General features: G+C 41.8%; 1 protein-coding gene across 3 annotated transcripts in view; it reads right to left on the bottom strand.

Moving 5' to 3' along the window:
• Positions 1-1048: 1048 nt before the first annotated feature.
• Positions 1049-21105, bottom strand: part of AIM2 (absent in melanoma 2) — a 66693-nt gene continuing 46636 nt past the window's right edge. For 2 of the 3 annotated variants that reach the window (XM_027768430.1, XM_014584292.2), the window contains 5 exons: positions 11037-11318; positions 7730-7869; positions 4261-4683; positions 2113-2301; positions 1049-1385 (listed from right to left, as the gene is read on the bottom strand). In XM_027768430.1, coding sequence (XP_027624231.1) covers positions 1359-1385; positions 2113-2301; positions 4261-4683; positions 7730-7869; positions 11037-11298 — 1041 coding nt within the window. In that variant the 5' untranslated portion in view covers positions 11299-11318 and the 3' untranslated portion in view covers positions 1049-1358. Of the gene's footprint in view, positions 1386-2112; positions 2302-4260; positions 4684-7729; positions 7870-11036; positions 11319-18694; positions 18806-21105 lie in introns of those variants that run through there. The other variant, XM_014584288.2, reaches the window with a different exon arrangement.

Raw genomic sequence — 21105 nt, 5'->3', positions numbered from 1 at the left:
TGCAATCTGATAAATATGTTTTCCAGATTCCAAGGTGTTCTGTCCAGCCTCTGGCATCATTTAGCCATGTCCCACTAATCAATACCAAAACTAACCTGTTCCAGGAAATCCCTTTGTTTTCCGAATTCTTTAAAAAATAACCTTCCTTCCTCCTTGGCCCTAAGAAATATGGAGGAAGAGAGAGGCTTAGCAGGCACATCCCTGGTGTGACCTCCCTCTCCCTCTTGACTCGGATTTTTGTGTCTCAACTAGTTCCTCTGTGTGGGCTTCAGGTGACTCTCTGCTGGACAGAAGTCGCAATAGAGCATACGTGCTCACCAGAGAAAGCCAGAAAGAGAATGTGAGAGAGCAAGCCACCAGGTGCAAGACTCAAATCACGGTGAGTCATGTAGGAGTCCAGGGCCTTAACCATCACGCCACTTCTGGTCCCTCCATGTCATTCTTTCTCATCACTTCCACTTCTCTACTGAAATGGAACATCTGATGTTGTAGGTCACCCATCACCTTCCCCAAACATCCAGAACCTTTTACATATCCTTTTAGTGAAAATCGTAGAGAAGTTTCTTCAAGTGGGTACAATCATCCTGTGGTTGATGTTCTCAGTGGTCTTATATTCTTCCGCTATCCCAAACTCAAATTTGAGAAATTTTTTAAAACTTAGCTGAATTATTCTATTTTGACCGGGGCATCTGTGGTCCACTGTGTGCCCCAGGTGTGCAAATGCTACTATTTTGTCCTTGGAGGTGTCAGTCCTTCCTTAGATTATTGTAAAACACTTCCTCTGCACCTTTAGCTATCTGATGGGTTCAGAAAAAGTTGTGATTTTGCAGATTACCTGACTTTACTTTTTTGTTTTAAGGGTAAGAACATGACTCTTTCCAATGTTCTTCTTCATCTTATGTGGAAGCAGTATTATTCATTGATTATTTAATTGTATTTCTCCGAGTATTAGTGAAGTTGACCATTTTTCATGGTGACAGGCATTCCACATTCCTATGAGTCTGGTTATGTGTGAATTTAGCTCATCTTGACTTAGACAAATAGTAAATATTTTCTGTTAGTTATTTAATTCATTCAACAGGATTTACTGAACACTGCAACATCTGTATATATCTACATAGAACAGAGCCCTACCCTAAACTAAACTAGACTATGGGCTGTCATGCATGAGAAGTCCACTTTTATTCTGATAATATGTCAACATCTGGGGTTTATGCAACAATCTTCCTGTCCTGAGTAATTCGGTGGATCTGGGGCAGGGGGAGCCTGGAAACTGCCGCTCTCACGATGTAGAGATGCTTCATCAGGTGTTCTTCAATTAAATGCTGCTCAGACCAGTTGGCTGGAATTGGTCCTTTTCATTTCTTCTTTTTAGTTTTAATAACCTGGGTGGAGAAAAAAATAGTGTGAATGTATTTGAGTAGTTACCCTATCCCTGTGCATAGTAACAATGTTCTCCTGAAGTGTGCCTTTCTTCTACTCTTTTCATAAAATTCTTCTTCCCTCCGTCCTAGTACAGTGTTCATGCTTGGATAAGTCTCCCGAGGTTACCATCTACCCTGAGATGTGCACTTTGACTTAGCATGGGCACATCCGTAGGCTTCTCAGGTGCCTGCCTTCACTCTTATGAGTAGGGATGGCAGTCAGTGTAGGTGATGCCGAGACACAGGGAAGAGACCAAGTAGCAGCAACAGGACGAGGAGCAGGGTGCAATGAAAGGGCAGGAGTGGGGTTTCCATCGACTCGACTGCCCTGAACTGTGGCAGGTGCAGGGATGGTTGGGCCGACTCTGAGAAATGCTCTGTGGTACTTTACATGCATTAGAGTGATTTGCCCGCCTCTGGCTGAGCTGTCTGCACGAGGCCCGCCGTGTTGCCAAAACACACTGTGGACTCTTCACGCACCACAGCATGTGTGCCTCGGGAAGCCTCGTCCTCGGGGTATCTAGGAGGCGTATTTTCTAAACGGAAGGTTCCTCATTTCTGGGAGTTGCGGGTATACTAAATATCAAGGTTTCCATACCATGTCCTGTTCAATAGCATCTGTCCAGCTTTCTGATGGAAAAGGAAAAATATCCCCATGGAGAGTTCACCTTGGCCATGCAGTTCCCACCTTAATGTCGCTATGCGCTCCAAATTTCAGCTGTAGTTTTTCTCCATTTCTTGCCAGCTCGAGGAAAGTAAGTCGAAGCTTATCCCCTTCCTCACATTCTATTTTGTTCTGTTTTCCAGGCACCAGTACTTCCATCCTCCCTGTGTTGTCACTTAGGTCAAATAATACAGAATTCTTCTGCTCTGTTTTCTGCAAAAGAAAATCAATGTCCAATCTCTGATAAGTTGACTAAGGAAGACCACAGCAATCAGATTTCAAATGTATCAAAAGCAGCATCCAGAAAGAAATATAAGAAAAACATAATCTAGCTTTGAAGCTGAGAAGTCTGGGTCTATGGATGTTAGCACTTGCTGATAAAGGAAGCAGACGTCTCCCTATGGGAGCCAGGATGGCCCAGAGACGCAGCAACTGGTATATGGAAAAGATGTAGCTTCTCTGGGGCCCCTGTGCAAAATAAAGGGAAAGAAGACCTGGGTTAGAGAAGACCCGTTTAAAGAAATGAATGTAGGAGATGCATGAGTCAATGACGCAGACCCAGTAAAGAGTCTAAATGAAGACTCTAGGACAAGAAATAATTCACAATCAAGTCCAGACCAAAAGTATGCCCTCAATGAGAAAACTGACATTTTCAGTTTTAATTTTATGGGCTAGGCAAATATACAAGAGGTCTTCAAAATATTCACAGAAAATTCATATTATAAAAAAACGAATTGATTTTTTAAAAATATTTGCACAAAAAACTTGTACTTTTTTTAGATTTATTTTATTATTATTATTATTATTATTATTATTTAATTTGACCAGAGAGAAACACACACACACAGAGAAAGTAATCTACCAGGCTCAGGACTCAAACTGTAGTTGACCATGTGGGAGTCCAGCACCTTAACCACCATAGCACCTGCTGGGTCCTAAACTTGTACTTTAACTTGGTTTTTCCACAGACTTTTTTAAGCACCCTCATATTCATGATGGTTGGCCAAAGCAAAACCGGGATAAAGAGTGTGACCTTCCTTTCCAAGGTCATTGCATGCATAAATTTTCTATGAAAATAGATCTTTTCTATGAGTTCCTCTGTAATTAACCCAGACAGCGAGGTTCCCGGAGGTTCCTGGATGCAAGGCCAGCAGGTTCCTTCTCTGTGGTTCCTCAGACCCTGCCCTAGAGCTGTCAAAGTCACACAAGCCCAGTTCCCCTAGGCTCAGAATCATCATACTGTATTATTTCTCCCTTTTAATAAGTCTCCTCATAAAACTTTTCTATGTTCTTCATTTAATCACAGTACTTTAATATTGCCCTACTTATTGCTCTTACAGGTCAATTAATCTGGTTTATTACTCAACTCCAGCTACTTTGCATTCACAACAGTCACTTAAAATAAAGATGATATATATAAAGTACAAAAATAACACAGGAAGTAAAAATTACTTGTGTATAATCTTTTTCAGAGGCTACAGGGATAAAAGAAAGCTGAATCAGGATTATGACAGTATTTTGAAAATCAAAGTGGTTTTTTGAGTTTCTGTGTATGAGTTTGTATATGCACATTAACTCTGCACCACTTTAGTACTTTGAGATTTGTTTTCAATGTTTCCACTGGGAAAGACATTAATACTTCTTTTTTTAAGAATTATTTGATTTAACTTTACTTATTTAGTTAGTTATTTTAATTTGACCAGAGTGAGAGAGAGAGGGAAAGTAAGAAAGCAAGTTGCCAAGTCTGGGACTAGAACCACAGTTGGCCATGTGGGAGTCTAATGCCCTCAACCACCATGCCACCTGCTGTCCTCAAAATAGTTTTTTTTAAGTCCCTTTAAAGCTCAGAGGTAAGAATTTTTTTTTTTTTTGGAGAGGTTTTTGCTATAGGGCACGTGCACTCACCAGACAGAGAGAGACAGAGAGACAGAAAGCGATAAATCACCCCCCCCAGGGGGGATGGCTATGCCACAATCCCTTCTCCTCCATTCTCCTCTTGGGATCTTGGGCGCACACGCGCCCGGCATGAGTTTTAAGCCACCGGGTCCAGGACGTGAACCGTGGTCGACTACGTGGGAGTCCAGCGACATAGCCATTACACTAACTGCTGGTCCCCAGAGGTAAGAATTTTTATCCCTGTTAACCAATATAAAATTAGATAAAGGGACTTACCTTCTGGACTACATATATCCCATTCACAATGGTTCCAAGGGGCTGAGTTTGAAGCTTATTGATCTTTAGGGTTTGACCAGCTTTTCTGATAATGCTTTTTGGGACAGTGACCTCTTGGTTCGGTTTAGCATCAAACACGCGTGAGGCACTGTTCACCTCCAGTATGCCATTGTGCCTATAATAGTAGTTTGATATTATAATTGTTCTCTTTGGGGTGAAGTTGTCTTTTAGCTGTGTGTTAAAAACTTTTACAAGGAAGAATTCTTTCTCAGTAGCCACCGTAGCATGGAACATCTCCTGCTTCCCTTCCTGGGTCTTGAACTCAAAGGGATTCATTGCTTTCAGCACCATGACTATCAGACCGCCTTTTTGCAATCCTTCTCTGGGAGAATCCTGCTCGGCCACCATCTGTTTCTGCTGAGACTAAAGACAAGAGAAGAAAGATATCAGCTGTGAGTAAAGATGGCTCTGTCGAGGGAACCTTACTTCACTCAGTGTCAAACCTCAAGAATTCAGTTAAAGGGAACCAGCAGTTAGCGTAATGGCTATGTCGCTGGATTCCCACGTAGTCGACCGCGGTTCGTGTCCTGGACCTGGTGGCTTAAAAAACTCACGCCGGGCGCGTGTGCGTGCGTGCCCAAGATCCCGAGAGGAGAATGGAGGAGAAGGGATTGCGGCGTGACCATCCCCCCTGGGGGGTGATTTCTCGCTTTCTGTCTCTATGTCTCTCTCTGTCTGTCTGGCGAGCGCACGCGCCCTACAGTGAAAATCTCTCCAAAAAAAAAAAAAAAAGAATTCAGTTAAAGACAGGTGGAATCAAAATAAGAGACAGAGAAGAGTAGGAAGAAATGTGAGGCCTAGAATTATGTACGTGGAGAAGAAAATGCGGAAGGACGATTTCAAGTTCTGTGTGTAGGCGAAGCTGTGCAGTACATTTTGGAAGCAGACTTCCTGAACCCAGATCCTTGCTTTGCTCTCTAGTATAGGTGAAGAACACACCAGATTTCAGAAGCATTTATGAGGCGGCAGAGTAAATCTGGTCCCGCCTTCTTCTATTGAATCCATTAGGGCAGGAGACATCATTTCTCACACCAAGACTGTCCTGAATATCAGTTTTATTCTGTTATAAAAGTGAGAGAACCCAGGGACCTGCACAGGGCTCTCTAAATTCCTTGGGAGAGCCATGGGCGTCAGTTAAATGTGAGCAGAGAGATCCAGGTCTAGAGATCTAGAGATCTTACAAGTGAGTTTAAATGGGAAACTTAAAAGGAGAAATTCTACTTTTATGTATTGTCTTTAGAAATAATGAATTGTGGGTTAAAGTAAAATAATTTTATCATTTATTTGTTACTTAAAACTGAAATAATTTAAATATCCAAAAATGGATTTGGTTAAATAAAATCTGGTGGAGTCACATAGTACATTACTATGCAAATATTTAAAATGCTTTAAAGAAATAATGTGATAAACTCTAATAACTGATTCAATAAAGAGCAAGGTCCTAAGCAGATTATACAATGTGTTTCTTATTGGATGAATTAATAATTACATCACACACACAGTAAACAAATATTTACCGGTGTCAGATATGGTTTTCTCTAGATGATAGGACTACAGATAATTTTATTTTCATTGTATTTTCTGTTTTCCCAAATTAATAGAAATAAGATGGGGATTTTTGTTGTTTAAGGATGTTTTAGAATCAAATATTACTTTCAAATTTCTGTCCATAATCAGAGGAAAATGTATGAAACAAACAAACAAAAGCAGAGACATATGAGGTCAAATATAAGTTTCTGAATTGAGTGTCCAATGGGACTCAGTCTGTGGGTCCCTTAAGGGACCCTGGGAACAGTCTAAGACACTCAGTATGAGAAAATGCAGGGAAATGCCAGCGTCACTGAGGTTCACTACTAAGGTTCTTCTCTTTGGTCCTATGTATCTTTAGTTGGGCCTTCAGACTAAATAATGCATATTTTAATAATGATATGGCTTAGTGGTTATGTCGCTGGATTCCCACATGGCCCATCGCAGTTGGAATCCCGGACCTGGAGGCTTAAAACACTTCTGGTGTGCGTATATGGATGCCCCAAATCCTGAGACAAGGGAGGAGAAAGGATTGCAGCATGGCCATGCTTCCCAGGGGGTGATTTCTCACTTTCTCTATGTATCTCTCTCTGTCTCTCCAACAAGTGCACACACCAATGGCTAAAAAATCTCTCTATCAAGAAAAACTATATAATGATGATAACTGAAATATAGCACATATTCCTGGATCTTGTTTCCCTGATGGTTCCACAAGTTTCTGAATAAGCCCAGAGAAAGCGACTGCTTTAGACAAAGAGGTTGGAGTATGTACACCGATGGTCCCCAGGTTAGGAGGGTTCGACTTCCAATTTTTTGACTTTGGCTTGTTGGAACATAACCCATTGTAAATCAAGAAGCATCTACATTGTGTTGCCAGGGTTAAATGCAACTTTTTTATTTTTTTAAAGTTTTATCGGAGAGTGTGTGCATTTGCTGGAGAAAGACAGAGAGAGAAGAAAAGTAAGAAAGACCTCTCCATGGGTCATGGTCACACCGCAATCCCTTCTCCCTTTCTCCCTCCTTTCTGGATGTTGGGCATGCATACTTGCCCAGTAAGCCGCCGGGTCCAGGACTTGAACCACACAGTCAGCCATGTGGAATCATCCACCTTAACCACCAGGCCACAGGCTGACTCTAAATGCATTTTTTACTTGTGATAGCTTCAAATTATAATGGGTTGGTGAGGACAGAAGCCCATCCTTAATAAAGGAGGATTTGTGATCAGTTTTGGTAACTCAGACATCTGTAGCATGTTTGATATCTGCTTCATGGGAAATGGAATGACATGTGTTTGGTGAGTTCTGGGCGGGCCTCTCAGGGGTAGCCTGCTGCTCCCTCAGAGCTAAGGTAAGCATTCTCACAGACCAAGGCTTTGTCCAAGCATTACTCCCTCAGATGTCCTTGGTCAATGTGGGTGGACAACAAAGAGGCCCCACTGCAGTCACAGCAGGCCTGAGGCATCTCAGCTCCTGAGCAACCTGGGGGATGAGCTGAGGGCTTTGCCGCAGGGCTTTGGTCTTGCAATTCTCCCTCACCTTGACTGCTTTCACTTGCCCACAGGTATTAATCCTGGAGACACCAAATAAACCTCCTGAAAACAACTGTCTATCTCAGTTTTCTTCTTATGCAACCCAACTTGCAACGACAGGTTAATGTGTCCAGGGCCAGGCAGAGACCAGGAACTCCGCTGGTGTTTACTCTGATGACGCTGAAGGGATTTCTCCTGTTTCCCAGGCAGGCTCTGCGCATTACCACCTTGCCCCCCTCACTCGTATGCTGTGAGAAGAAAGGCAGAGGCCCTGACATGAGAAACGGCAAGGACAGTGACTGGGGGTGTTCTCGTGAGCCCTCAGGCCCCCCACCCCCTAACGCCCTGTCTGACCTTACTGCGAGGAGGGACTCCCAGTGCTGCAAGCGGCACCCTGCTGTCATTCCTGGCAGCTGCAGAGGCACCAGGCCTCCTTGTGGCTTGACTTCTCTTTTTCACAGTCATTGTTTCTTTTTCACATTCACATTTATCAACTGATTAAAAAAAAAAAAAAAAATTGCCAAAGAAGCCTGTAAGAAATGAACAAAGCCAGCTGAGAAGTTTAAATATCATCTCCTCTTGGGCCAGCTGGTAGCGTGGTAGTTGAGGCAGCTGGAGCCCACATGGCTGACTGTCAGGTTCTAGTCCTGAAACGTGGCACTTGGAAAACCCAGTGGGCATGTGTGTGCATGCCCAAAATTCCGACTGGAGAATGGAGAAGAGACTGTGCCTTGGTCATTCCCCAAAAGGAGCTTTCTCACTTTCTCTCTCTCTCACTGTATGTGTGTGTGTGTGTCTCCTGTGAGTTAAAGCACCCTCTAGCAAATTAAAATTATACATATATACAATTTTATATATTATATTATAATGTTATATAATTATATATATATTATATATATATATACTATCAACATTATCATCTCTCAAGAACAACTGTGATGCGAGCAGTTTGGCAGACTAGGAGTTGTCCAGCTCCAGTGACCCGCACAGAAAGCCAACAAGCAGCTAGAATCCATTTGTGAATATCCCAGAATTTGGATATGATGCTAAGACAGCTTTCAGATCACAGAACTGAGAAAAGCTGCATTAAAAGGTGAAAAGAACAATTTCACTTTTATCATATCACCTGCGGCCCAAGCCAGCACAGAGGTGTATACGAAGCATCCCCTGAGCCTACGATTTCTACAGCAGTTAAAGAGAGCTGGAGGTAAGCATCTGGCCTCCCAGGATTCTGGGGTGCTTTGCTGAGGCCCACTTCTGCCTCATAAGGGATATTATCTGGGCAAAAACAACTTTGGTTAGCTAGAAACAAGGAAGGGTGGGTCTCACTCTAACCAACACGCGGGTCGCAGTGGTGGCTCTGCCCCGATAGTGAAGGTGCCACTCGGGGAGCCCAGCCAATAGCACAGCCTACAGGAAGCACCAGCAATGGCTCTGCCAGGCTTCAGTCCCCAGCCGGCTTCCCCACCCATCTTTGGTGCTCTGCTTAAGGATTCCCCAGGCCAGGAGGCAAGTGCATGGAGGGGAATTACTTGGCTTCCTAATTCCAGAGACAGGGCTAAATCCTCCCCTACCCCACCTCCCAAAACTCCTTGCAGTCCTGGATAAGGGTAAATTGTGCTGGGAGGCAAGTCTACTGCAAATATCCACAGGAGAGTGTCTGGCTTTGCTAGACATGAAGGACTGAGAAATGACCTGGTACTGCTTCAGAGCTCCATGTCAGGCTTCCCTAAGTCAACAGGCAAGACTGTGTCCCATATATCTGCAGAACAAGGCATCTGATCCCTCAAATCTAAAATTCTGACCAATCCTAAAAATTGGACAGTCGCTTGTACCTGTAGTCCCAGCTACTCAGAGGCTGAGGCAGGAAGATAGCAACCCAGAGAGACCCTGTTTAATTAAAAATAATAAAATTAATAATAATAGTGTTTTTTTAAGTTCATTGTTAAGTAGGCATTTGATCTTGGATAGAATTTAATGACTTCTTGTTCAACATATAGAGATACTAGTCTTGGGTTTTCAACCTGGTCCAAATGGGGGCATTTTCAGCTAATGAGGATAATAAATTCTCAGAATCATTAGATCTGCAAAATGTGTGTGTGTAGGGAGGTGACAGCAGAAAAAATTGGTGATATTTTTCCAGAGAATAATGAACCTTTTAATTAAATATCCTCAGCCTGTGTTTGCCAATATTCCTAGAGTCTTATTTCTTCCCCTAGATCAAAACAAACAATATAAATAAATAAATAAATAACACATCACATACACCCATTCAAAACAGGCGGTTATTTGGAGAAACAGTGTGTAGTCCCTGCCACCTTGTGGTAAACTCTGGGTACTGCAGCTCCAGCCTAGAAAAAGACGTTGTGAATATTTAAAAACCTACTTGATTTTTTTGTCTTTTTTTTTTTTAATTTTTCAGAGGGCACACATGCCTTCCAGAGAGAGAGAGAGAGAGAAATAACACCCCAAGGGAGTGTGGTCACGCTGCAATCTTTTTTCCTTCACTTCTCCATCCAGTCTGGATTTTAGACACACATGCGCTTGACATTTTTTTCAATACTTCATGGCTAAGAATCCAACCAGGCTGAGTCATGTAGGATCCAGCTGCTCATGTGTGCCAGAATAAGTCCCTTCTCTGAGGTGTCTTTGAAACTATATAACAGTTTCTACCTTCATAGACCTACATGCTGTGTGGTCACTATGTGTCATTGTGTCATGTAGCCTTCATAGGAATCATATGTGAGGCGTCACTTGGTCACATGGTATAATGTGAATTGTATGTGTATACCTACACATAGGACATACAAACTATTGCAATTTTCCTGTTAAATAGAGTTGCACTTAGCACCCCAAAATTGTTGCATCTGGAGTCTCTCGTGTGGAAGACTTGGGGATTGTCTCCTTTCCTGGGTCTTGTTAGGCATTCATACATAAAGCCAAGATATAGCCATTGTACTCGGACAGCAAAATCAGGAATTAAAACAGAGCGTAAGTACTTCAAATAGAAATGATCAGTGGTTTATTGAAATATATAGATAGATGTGTGTGTGTGTGTGTGTGTGTGTGTGTGTGTGTAAACAGTCTTTGTGTTCTGGGACATTCATACCATCACCTGTATCAGAAACAGGAAGTCTAATCTGAAGGAGAGAATGTGTGAATAGAAGGCCCCCCGACCCCGAGAGGATCGGTGGCGTCACAACGGGCTGCGGAGAGGAGAGAAAGTGGCAGACTGAGGAGGGACGCAGGTGTCTGGTACCCCAGTCTCGGTTTTCAGTGCTACCCTTTCTCTGCATTATTGTCAACTGTTTGATAAATGTCGACAGCATTACGTATCGTGTCACGAGTGCTTTGAGAAGTCCATGTCGAAGCCCTGCATCTGTGGTCACTGCAAGTAAGCTGAGGACAAACACAGGCAATGTGAGGAGATTAGGAGATGGTAGTGGGGGCCTAAGGGCTGGAACAAGAGTTGACAGATGCTGGGATGGATTAGAGAAGTTTATAACCAATGCTTCCTGGAAATATTCCCAGTAAATAGTGGGAAAGGGGCAGGTGCATGCCTTGAGTCACTTCCTACCCAGGCACTGGGGAACTGATCCACTGACGTCAGGAAAGGAAAGGCCCGAGTGACAGAGGAGGAGACACGAACACGCCGCAATACCTTTCTCCTTCTCTTCCTGAAGACGCTTTGCCACGTGCATGTATTTCAACCTCTGGAAAATGTGAATGGTCTTCGTCACCGCAGACACCACTCCGGCATTTTGAATCATCAAATTAGCTAGTTCTGTCCTGGGTGCAGTTTTTAGTTTGCCCTTTGGGATGTCAAACTCATCTGGAAGGAAGAACTTAAACCGGTCCAGCTCCTCGTCAGTGATGCCGTCCAGGCCCGTCAGTAACAGGATCTCCTTGTACTTACTCTCCATCTTGCAGCTCTTGGTTCAGCCTACAGAAATCAAAAGCATGCCAGATTACACCGCCAGAAGTGATTCGACATCCAAAACGAAGCAAGGTGAGTTGTTAAAATCTTCCTAAAGAGGAATGAAGTATTTATTTGGGTCAACTTCTTGCTTAAGAACTTCTTAGACAAGATGGACTCTGTTACCAGGAAGAAGTTCACCAGGAGCCATCCAATGTCTTTAGAATTCTTAGAGAACAGGCTATAACAGAGTTCTCCTCTTATTTTTAAAAATGGATTCCTAGAGACATAATTAATGATCAACACAGTGCATGTATTTGAAGTACACAACTTGATCAGTGTGGGTATATATACATATACTTGATAAAATCAAATTTATCCATTTGTTCCTTCATAGTCATGCTTTGGATGTCATGCTTGAAAAGCTTTTCCAAACTCAAGATCAGAAGATTTTCTCCAATGCTTTTCTCTAGAAATTTTATAATTTGGGGTTTTACATTAAGATCTATGACCTATTTGAAGCTATTTTTCATATGGTATGAAGTATAACTCAAAGTTCATTTTTTCCCCTCATAGATAGGAATTTTCCCAGGATCATATGTTCAAAAGACTATCTGTTTTGGGGACCAGCTGTTAGCATAATGGCTATGTCGCTGGACTCCCATGGAGTCAACTGGGATTCATGTCGTGGACCCGGTGGCTTAAACTCACGCCGGGCGTGTGTGTGTGTACGTGCCCAAGATCCCGAGAGGAGAATGGAGGAGAAGGGACTGCGGCGTGGCCATCCCCCCTGGGGGGTGATTTCTCGCTTTCTGTCTCTCTGTCTCTCTCTGTCTGTCTGGCGAGCGCACGCGCCCTATAGCAAAAACCTCTCCAAAAAAAAAAGACTATCTGTTTTTTGGGTGTTTTTTTTTTTTTTAACTGACTTGGTTATTTTTGTTTTCATGTTTTATTTTTTTGTTAGTTAGTTAGTTTGTTTTTTGTCAAGCATCAAGTGTTCATTTATAAGTGGATTTATTTCCAGATTCTTTATTCTGATCATAAACCTAATTCTCAATCTTGTTACTAATACCACATTGTAGTACTTTGACTGTGTATGTATAATCTCTAAAATACTACACAAAACAGTAGGAAAAGTTCAGCAATGCTTCCAAATATAAGATTAAAGTATGAGAGTATTCATCCTTTATTTCAGCCACATTCAAGAAAGCAAAATATTTAACAAAAAGTACTATATCCAATAACAACAAAACTACAAAATAATAAAAAACATCTTGTAAAAGATATGTAAAGGTGATATGTTACAACCTTATAGTATAAAAATAATATTTTTAAAAAGCTAGAAGAGAAGATTTTTGAATTCTCAGGAATGGTCCTAAGACTTATATAAAAGAGTAAAGGCAAAAATACGTAAAACAAGTTGAAAATGTATATTAGGAAGCACTATCTGTACTTGATATCAATATTTACTATACATTTATGAGGGGACTTCAAAAAATCCATGAGAAAACAGAATATAAATATGAGTTCATTTGTGGCAGAAATTTTCGACTGGTTTCTCAAATGAGGCACAAAAAGGACAACTCTGTTGAATTTGATTGCATGCATTCACGTTCTTCATAGGAAATTTCTCTGTAGGAAAAACACCGTCATTTGGGAGCAGTGGTGCCATGCTAGGCCTAGCAGCCAATCGGGGGATGGCTCTTACAATGAGTGATGTGCTTTCACATAGAGCCGAGAAGGTGGAAAGGAAGGAAACGTTTGGTGAGCACCTACTTATCCCTGCAACAGGTGTAATGCCTGTCCTGGGAGCCTGACGCACACATTTCCATTCTTCAGGATCTCCCAAGTATATTACATGCTAAACTGGGTATTCAAGATGAACGATTTACTGAGGCCACTCAGCGAGTAAAGGGCAATAAGAAAGCCTGGGGGACCAGCACTTAGCGTAATGGCTATGTCACTGGACTCCCACGTAGCCGACCACGGTTCACGTCCCAGACCCGGTGGTTTAAAACTCACACTGGGCACGTGTGCTTGTGTGCCCAAGATCCCGAGAGGAGAATGAAGGAGAAGGGATTGCAGCGTAGCCATCCCCCCGGGGGGGTGATTTCTCACTTTCTGTCTCTCTCTCTCTGTCTGCCTGGTGAGTGCACACGCCCTATAGCAAAAACCTCTCCAAAAAAAAAAAAAGAATGCCTGGACTGGAGTCTTCAGAATCCAGGTCCTGTGTGCTTTCTTTTATTAAGTGCCTTCTTACCATCAGAGAGTATGCAATTGATTCCTTTTTATAAAAGCAAAAACAGAGAAGCTGTTTGTAGTGATTATGATTCAGAAGTCCCGCCCCCCTCTTCAAAAAAAAATATATCCAACCGTTGTACAATTCCAATATGAGCAATTATTTTCTTGGCCTGGATCACTTCTTTCTTTCCACCCCGAGTATTTGCATAGCATGATTATTCACTACAGAAACTTCTGCTCAGCTGTTCCCTCCTCAGCTCAACCTTCCTCGGGCACATTTTATAAAAGAACACATAACCCCATTTCCAGCTATCCTCATACAGTTTTCTTTTCTTCATAGTACTCATCAAGTTAACATGACAGTATCTGCACTGTTGTTCATGTCTTGCTTAATTACCAGTCTCTACTGGAATGTCAGTATTTGTGGGCAAGGACTTGGTCTGCTATTTACTTCTGCACTCTTACTCCTAAAATAGTATCTGACATGCACCAGATAATTCGATAAACTCTCCAAGCTTCCCTGACTAAAAATTCTGTCCTTGGCACCTCCACCTTCACTTTCTAGGCTCTCTTGGATCTATTTAGTTTGATTTATCAAGGGCCAAAGGTGCTTGAGTTGGGAAGAATACATCTCTTCACTGGATATTCTCAAAGAGAGATGTCTAAGCCTGGGATCGCACAATGAAACCGGGAACGAATCATGGCGAACAATTCACAGCTCTACTATAAAACAATTTCCAAAGAGAGTAAGGTTGAGAAGCCACGGTAAAAATCCATGAGCTTTATGTCAAGAAGTATTCAAGGTTAAGGAACTGAGAAACTTCTATCCTTGGATGAAGTAATCCAACCTCCTATGGTTTCATTGCATCGACCACTTAAATTCCAAGAAGGGATAAAACATGGCGTATTATCATGTTCCTCAGAGAAATTGAGTTTGTGTGAATTTCCAAAGTAAGCTAATACCAAATCAATCATGAAGCTTAATGTTTTTGCAATTAGTTATTTTTTTATCATAAAGTTTTTGTTTTAGTTTCTGTTTTAAGCTTTTGCTATTGCATGAGCTAGACAGAGAGAGAGAGAGAAAGGAAAAGTGAGAAATCATCCTTCAAGGGGGATAGTCGTGTCACAACCCCTTCACTTCCATTCTTTTTTCAGGATTTTGGATATGCACACACACATGCCCAGAGTGATTTTCAAGCCTCCAGGTCCAGGACTTGAACTATGGTCAGCCGTGTCATAATCCAGTGCCTTAAATACCATGCCACCTGCTGGCCCTTTTTCACCATATTTTAACTAATGAATACGATACTTATCTAGGCTAGAGTCATTTTTTTTTTTTTAATCTTTTGGCTGTGGGGCTAGAGAGACACTGAGAGGGAAAGTGAGAAAGCATCCCCTGGGGGGATGGGCATATTGCAATCCCTTCTCTTCTCTTCTCCTCCTAGAATTTTGAGCATGCATGCACACATACCCCATGTATGTTTCAAGTCACCAGGTCCGGGACTCAAACCGTGGTCAAGTCATATTTTTATTCTGGCTATCTCAATGTATTGTGCAATGAGCAAAATCACATACTTAAATTACTGCCATAAAACCAAGGAGCAGTCTCTTGCCATATTCTAAACCCCTGGAGGAAATAAGTCTTTGATCCCAAAGTAATCCCAGCTCTGCTATGCCAATTGATGATTTTGAAATTGGAGTTTCTGAGTGAAATGACGTCACTGGTGTCTGACTTTTCAAGCCTCAGCAGCGGTCAGCCACTTGTCATTAGTGGGAACAAGGGAGGCCAAGGGAGTAAACACGTCCTCCACTAACTTTCTGTCTCCTTGCAGGTTAATAATTCCTTCCTTTTTCTTCTGAAATCCATGAGGCAGTCTCATATATATTTTAAGGACATCAAAAATCTACCTGGGTGCACAAAAGTTTCTTCCTTTCGAACAAAGATTCTCAAAGTCCAAATCTAAAACTTAAAAAGAAAGCAAATTCTTGAGACCAGCAGTTAGCGTAATGGCTATGTCACTGAAGTCCCATATAGTCGACCGCGGTTCAAGTCCTGGACCCGGTAGCTTAAAACTCACACTGGGCACGTGTGTGTGCGTGCCCAAGATCCCAAGAGGAGAATAGAGGAAAAGGGATTGCGATGTGGCCATCACCCCCAAAGGGGGGATTTCTCGCTTTCTGTCTCTCTGTCTCTCTCTGTCTGTCTGGCAAGCGCATGCATCCTATAGCAAAAACCTCTCAAAAAGAAAAAGCAAATTCTGAGATACCACTTCACAATCACCTATAAATTATCTTATTTTTCTCCATCTTTCAACCTATATCAAGTAAAATATATAAAAAAAAAATGTAAGATCCAGTTTTCTTGGCCCTTATTGTGGAGAAATCGGCATCAAGAATAGACTTTGGTCATTTGAGGTAAGACTCTCCCTACAGACACCCACGGCAAGGAATTGACTGTTTGCAGCAATAAAGAATCTCATCTCCAGTTTTAGCAAATGCTATCAAGGGAAATCCTGTGAGTAAAATGAGGAAGTTCCGAAATAAAGCAGAGTGCAGGAATTATTAATCCAGGCAATGTTTCCTGCGTGTAGTCTATCCCCATGAACAATGAATGGAAAGAGCAGAGACAAAGGCAGAAGCAGGGAAGTTGGATAGGAAAGAACAGCATCTTTTAATGAACTCAATTCCTACTTGGTGCTAATGCTCTGCAGTAGTTTGTTGCCTAGCAAAAATCATGCATTGAGATTGGGTCACGAAGATAAGAGGTGGGGCCAGCGTGTGGCATGGTGGTTATGGCACTGGGCTCCCCCATAGCAAACCACCAGGTTCGAGTCCTGAACCTAGAAGCACGCTTTCTCACTTTCCCTCTCTCTCTCTGTCTCTCTCTGGTGAGTGCACATGTCCTATAGCAAGTTGAAAAATAATAATAATAAATAAAATTAAATAAATAATTATTTTTGAAAAAGATATTAAGAGGAAATTTCATACCTTCATGGTGTTGAAAAGTAGGGCCTTTGAAAAGTAATTAGGATGGGGCTTCTATAATCGATTTCTGGTGGCTATAAAAGAACATTGGAGCCAGTAGGTGGCACTGAGGTTAAGGCACTGGACTCCCACATGGCAGACCATGGTTTTAGTCCTGGATTCAGTGGCTTGAAAATTATGCTAGGTATGGGTGTGTGTGCTTGTAATCCTGAAAGGAGAATGAGAGGGGATTATCATGGCCATCCCCCCTGGGGGGGAGGGGTGAAGGGTGATCTCTCACTTTACATCTCTCTCTGTCTCTCTGGTGAGTGCATGTGCCCTATAACAAAAGCTTAAAAAATAAAAAGGAAACGAGAAAGAAAGGAAGGAAGGCAGGAAGGAAGGAAGGAAGGAAGGAAGGAAGGAAGGGAGGAAGGAAGCACAGACCACACTGGCCTCCTCTCCACCATGTTGTAATACAGCCAGAACATCCCCACTGCAGGTGGCCCTGGGCTGAATAAACCTCTATTCCCTCAAATTACTCAGACTCAGGTATTTTCTACCATTAGTAAGAGAACAGACGAGAGCATGCTCTCACCCCCCTTCACCCCATTCTTTCCACCCAACTCCAACCTCAAACAGTTGACTTGCCACACTTTCAACCTTAATTTTGCACATAACTGTTTGTCACTGAGATTTATTTCTCAATTCTTTTTTTTTTTTTTTTGAGAGATTTTCACTGTAGGGCGCGTGTGCTCGCCAGACAGACAGAGAGAGACATAGAGACAGAAAGCGAGAAATCACCCCCCAGGGGGGATGGTCACGCCGCAATCCCTTCTCCTCCATTCTCCTCTCGGGATCTTGGGCACGCACGCACACGCGCCCGGCGTGAGTTTTAAGCCACCGGGTCCGGGACACGAACCGCGGTCGACTACGTGGGAGTCCAGCGACATAGCCATTATGCTAACTGCTGGTTCCCTATTTCTCAATTCTTAATGTATCCTTAAATTCTTTAAAAAATAGTTTTTTTCCAAAAATATCCATTTGCTCTCTCCTGGCAGTTCCTTTACTCACAGAGTACAGGACCCCAGGCTAGATAATGTCCATGTTTTGTCCTTTCTGAACCTGCAACAGGAGTGATGTTACAACATATTTAAAAGCTGTGCGGTACAAGGATTGGCCAATTAAAACGGGCGCTGGCTGTCAATGTCCACACGACCATAGGAGGCATCACATCCCTGACCTTCAGGACTACTGCTGTCCCCGTCATCCCTCTCCATCCACATGGACCCCTTGCAGTTCCTCGGGCCGTCCAGGACTCTCCTTGTAAGGAAACGTGTATTGGTTTTCTTTTTGCTTTGAAGATCTTTTGTCAAATGCAGATGGTGTACACTTGTATGTTCCTGCCTACATATTTTATTCATTTTATATATATTTTATACATTCTATATACGTCATTTATTTATTTTTTTAGTTGTCCATACTCACCAGAATATCAGATCCATACAAATAAATATCTTTGTCCACTTTGTTTCCCAGTGTCATAAAAAAATCACTGGCCTGGAGTACAGGTTCAGTGAGTATTTTGATATAAATTTATCAGCTAATTTAATCCACCATGTCAATGCCCAAATAGAGACAATATTATTGCCCCCACTGTACAAACCAGGGAGTTGTGAGTCAGAAAAACTATTAAGGTATCAGAAAAGTGATGATGCATTTTTGCATAGAAAAGCATAGAAAAAAAGACATCATGACTTCTCCAACAACCTAATATATAACTTGCCTGAGAGTAAAGACAGTAAGTGCAAGAGCCCAAATTAATCTACAGGTTTGACAAAAAAAAAAAAAAAAGAAAAAGAAAGAAAGAAAGAAAGAGTCATCTTTCTTCTACCATTCCCTGCTGCTTAACTTCAAGAAGAAAGAGGTTTACAGTTTGTGTATGGTCTAAGATGGATACACTTGTGTGGCTTTTGTGTCCTTTGAAGTTCTGGAAAGATCCATGGAGAATCTAAATTGCTCTTGATACTTCTAATGGATTTATGCTTGGATCTTGAGTTTATAGGAAAAATACTGGGGTATAGAGAAATTCCAAAAAGAAATGATAATGTGGATGAAGAGAGGTTAAGTAATTATTGTAGGATTCTAGTTTGTAAAATAGGTGGTAGGTGAAAATAAGGAACAGGGGATAAGTTTACCAAAGACTAAGAAGTATTCATGGGAGAAGTTTTCTTCTCCTTTTTCTTCTTTCTCCTCCTCCTTCCCTTCTTAATCCTCTTCTCCTCCTCCTTCTCCTTCTCCTCCTTCTCCTTCTTCTTCTCCTTCTTTTTCTTCTTCGTTATATAGTACCTGTGCTGGCCAAGATTTTGGACATGTTTTGTTCAAGCTGCTGAATCCAGAACTTGAATTGCACAGTCAGCTATGTGTAATCCAGCCACCTTAACCACCATAGCACTCAGCTGACCCCATGGGAAAAGTTTTGACACGCTGTGTTTAGATATGTCAAATATACTTGAGGCAGAGATAGTCAAGTATCTAGTGGTTATTAGCCCAATTCTAGATCTTTCCTATGTATCATTTTTTTTTTTTGGAGAGATTTTCACTGTAGGGCGCGTGCGCTCGCCAGACAGACAGAGAGAGACATAGAGACAGAAAGCGAGAAATCACCCCCCAGGGGGGATGGTCACGCCGCAATCCCTTCTCCTCCATTCTCCTCTCGGGATCTTGGGCACGCACGCACACGCGCCTGGTGTGAGTTTTAAGCCACCGGGTCCGGGACACGAACCGTGGTCGACTACGTGGGAGTCCAGTGACATAGCCATTACGCTAACTGCTGGTTCCCTCCTATGTATCATTTTGATCACCCATTCTGTTTTTCTTTTTCCCTGATTCACCATCATCATCTCTCATTTTATTTCACAATAATCCTGACTGTTATTCTGATTGCAGTTGAAATTCCAGAGTATCTCATCCAAAGAGACACAGTGAAAGAAGTTTGGCCTAAAATATGCCAGTGACTGAGACAACCCAATGTGGCAAAAGGAGAAGCGATTTCATCAGGATTCTAGGCAGAATATGGAAGTCAGAGTGAGATGGAAGTCTTTTCATAAGAGGATATGTGAAAATCCAGGCGATTCAGCAAAGGAGGTCAGAATCAAAGTCTTTGTGATTAGGATTAGGACATTTCAATCTTAGGAGGATGAAACAGGTAGCATGGAGCAGAGACAGGTATTTAGATACAAACAAAGACAATTTGTCAGGAAGAAGATACAACAAGGCTTTGTACAACGTGGCAGTGTACAACATGACTTCCCTTCAGGAAGAAGGGTTGAGAACAGAGAATAACATGCATATTACTGAATCTGTGGCAGGAAGACAAATGACAAATTCTAGAATCCCCTGACTCATGGTTCCTCCATGCTATGGTTACAACTGGCTTAAAAATTGGTGAGACTAGTGATTCCTCAAAAACCTACAAATAGATCTATCACATGACCCAATAATTCCACTCCCAGGTATTTACCCAAAGGATAGGAAAACCCTTGGTCAGAAAAACTCTTGCACAGACATGTTTATTGCAGCATTATTTATAATTCCAGGGCACTGGATTGACCCAAATGTCCCAAAGTAGATGAGTAGATTGAAATAATATGGCATATGTACTATATGGAATATTATTCAGCCATAAAAAAATGAGACCCTGACATCTGATACAAAGTGAATGAATGTGGAAGGCTTAATGCTAAGTGAAGCAAAACAGACTATGAAAGACAGGCATTGTATGTCTCTGCTAAATATGTACTGAATGACTATGCTCTACAGCAGAAACTGAAAAAGTGGAAGGTATGATAGCAGGGAGGTCATCTGTAGATACTAGGGATAATATGGGGCAGGTGAGAAATAGAAGGTGAGTAATAATGAGTAGGAGGAAGGGATCAGGGTAAAGACGCACACTTAATAGGCACAAAAACGAAAAATTATCTGCCAATAATAATGTATATGATAATGTCTTTGTCTTGAATAATATGAACTGTATTTATGCTGGGAAAAACCATGTGATATACTGCAAAGATCTATATTGATTAAATGTAAATAATAAATTTATTTTTAAAAATTGATGAGACTGATGAAATATGTTAACTGAATAACATTTTCTCCAAACTTTGAGTTTCACTTATATTGTTCAAACACAGGAACACACCCACACACACAGTCAGTTTTTCTTTTCTTTTGTTTCTTTCTTTTGGCAAGCTTGGAATAGAGATTTGTTTATCCATCTTTTTAAAAAATCCAGCAAATATTTAATAATACCTTACTGTTCTGTGTAAAGTGGAATTTATAAAGAAAATAGACAGATAAAGAATCTTTGCTCTCAGGAACAGCAGATGGTGTAATGGTTGTGTTGCTGGACTCCCATGTAGTCGACCACAGTTCAAGTCCCAGACCTGGTATCTTCAAACTCACACTGGGCATGTGTGAGTGCATGCCCAAAATCCCAAGAGGAGAATGGATGAGAAGGGACTGCAACAGTGTGACCATTCCCATTGGGGATGATATCTCGCTTTCTGTCTCTCTGTCTCTCTAGTGAGTGCATGTGCCCTATAGCAAA

This window comes from Tupaia chinensis, unplaced genomic scaffold, assembly GCF_000334495.1.
Source record: "Tupaia chinensis unplaced genomic scaffold, TupChi_1.0 Scaffold146187_1, whole genome shotgun sequence".
NCBI lineage: Eukaryota > Metazoa > Chordata > Mammalia > Scandentia > Tupaiidae > Tupaia > Tupaia belangeri.
This window is presented reverse-complemented; position numbering and strand designations above follow the sequence as displayed.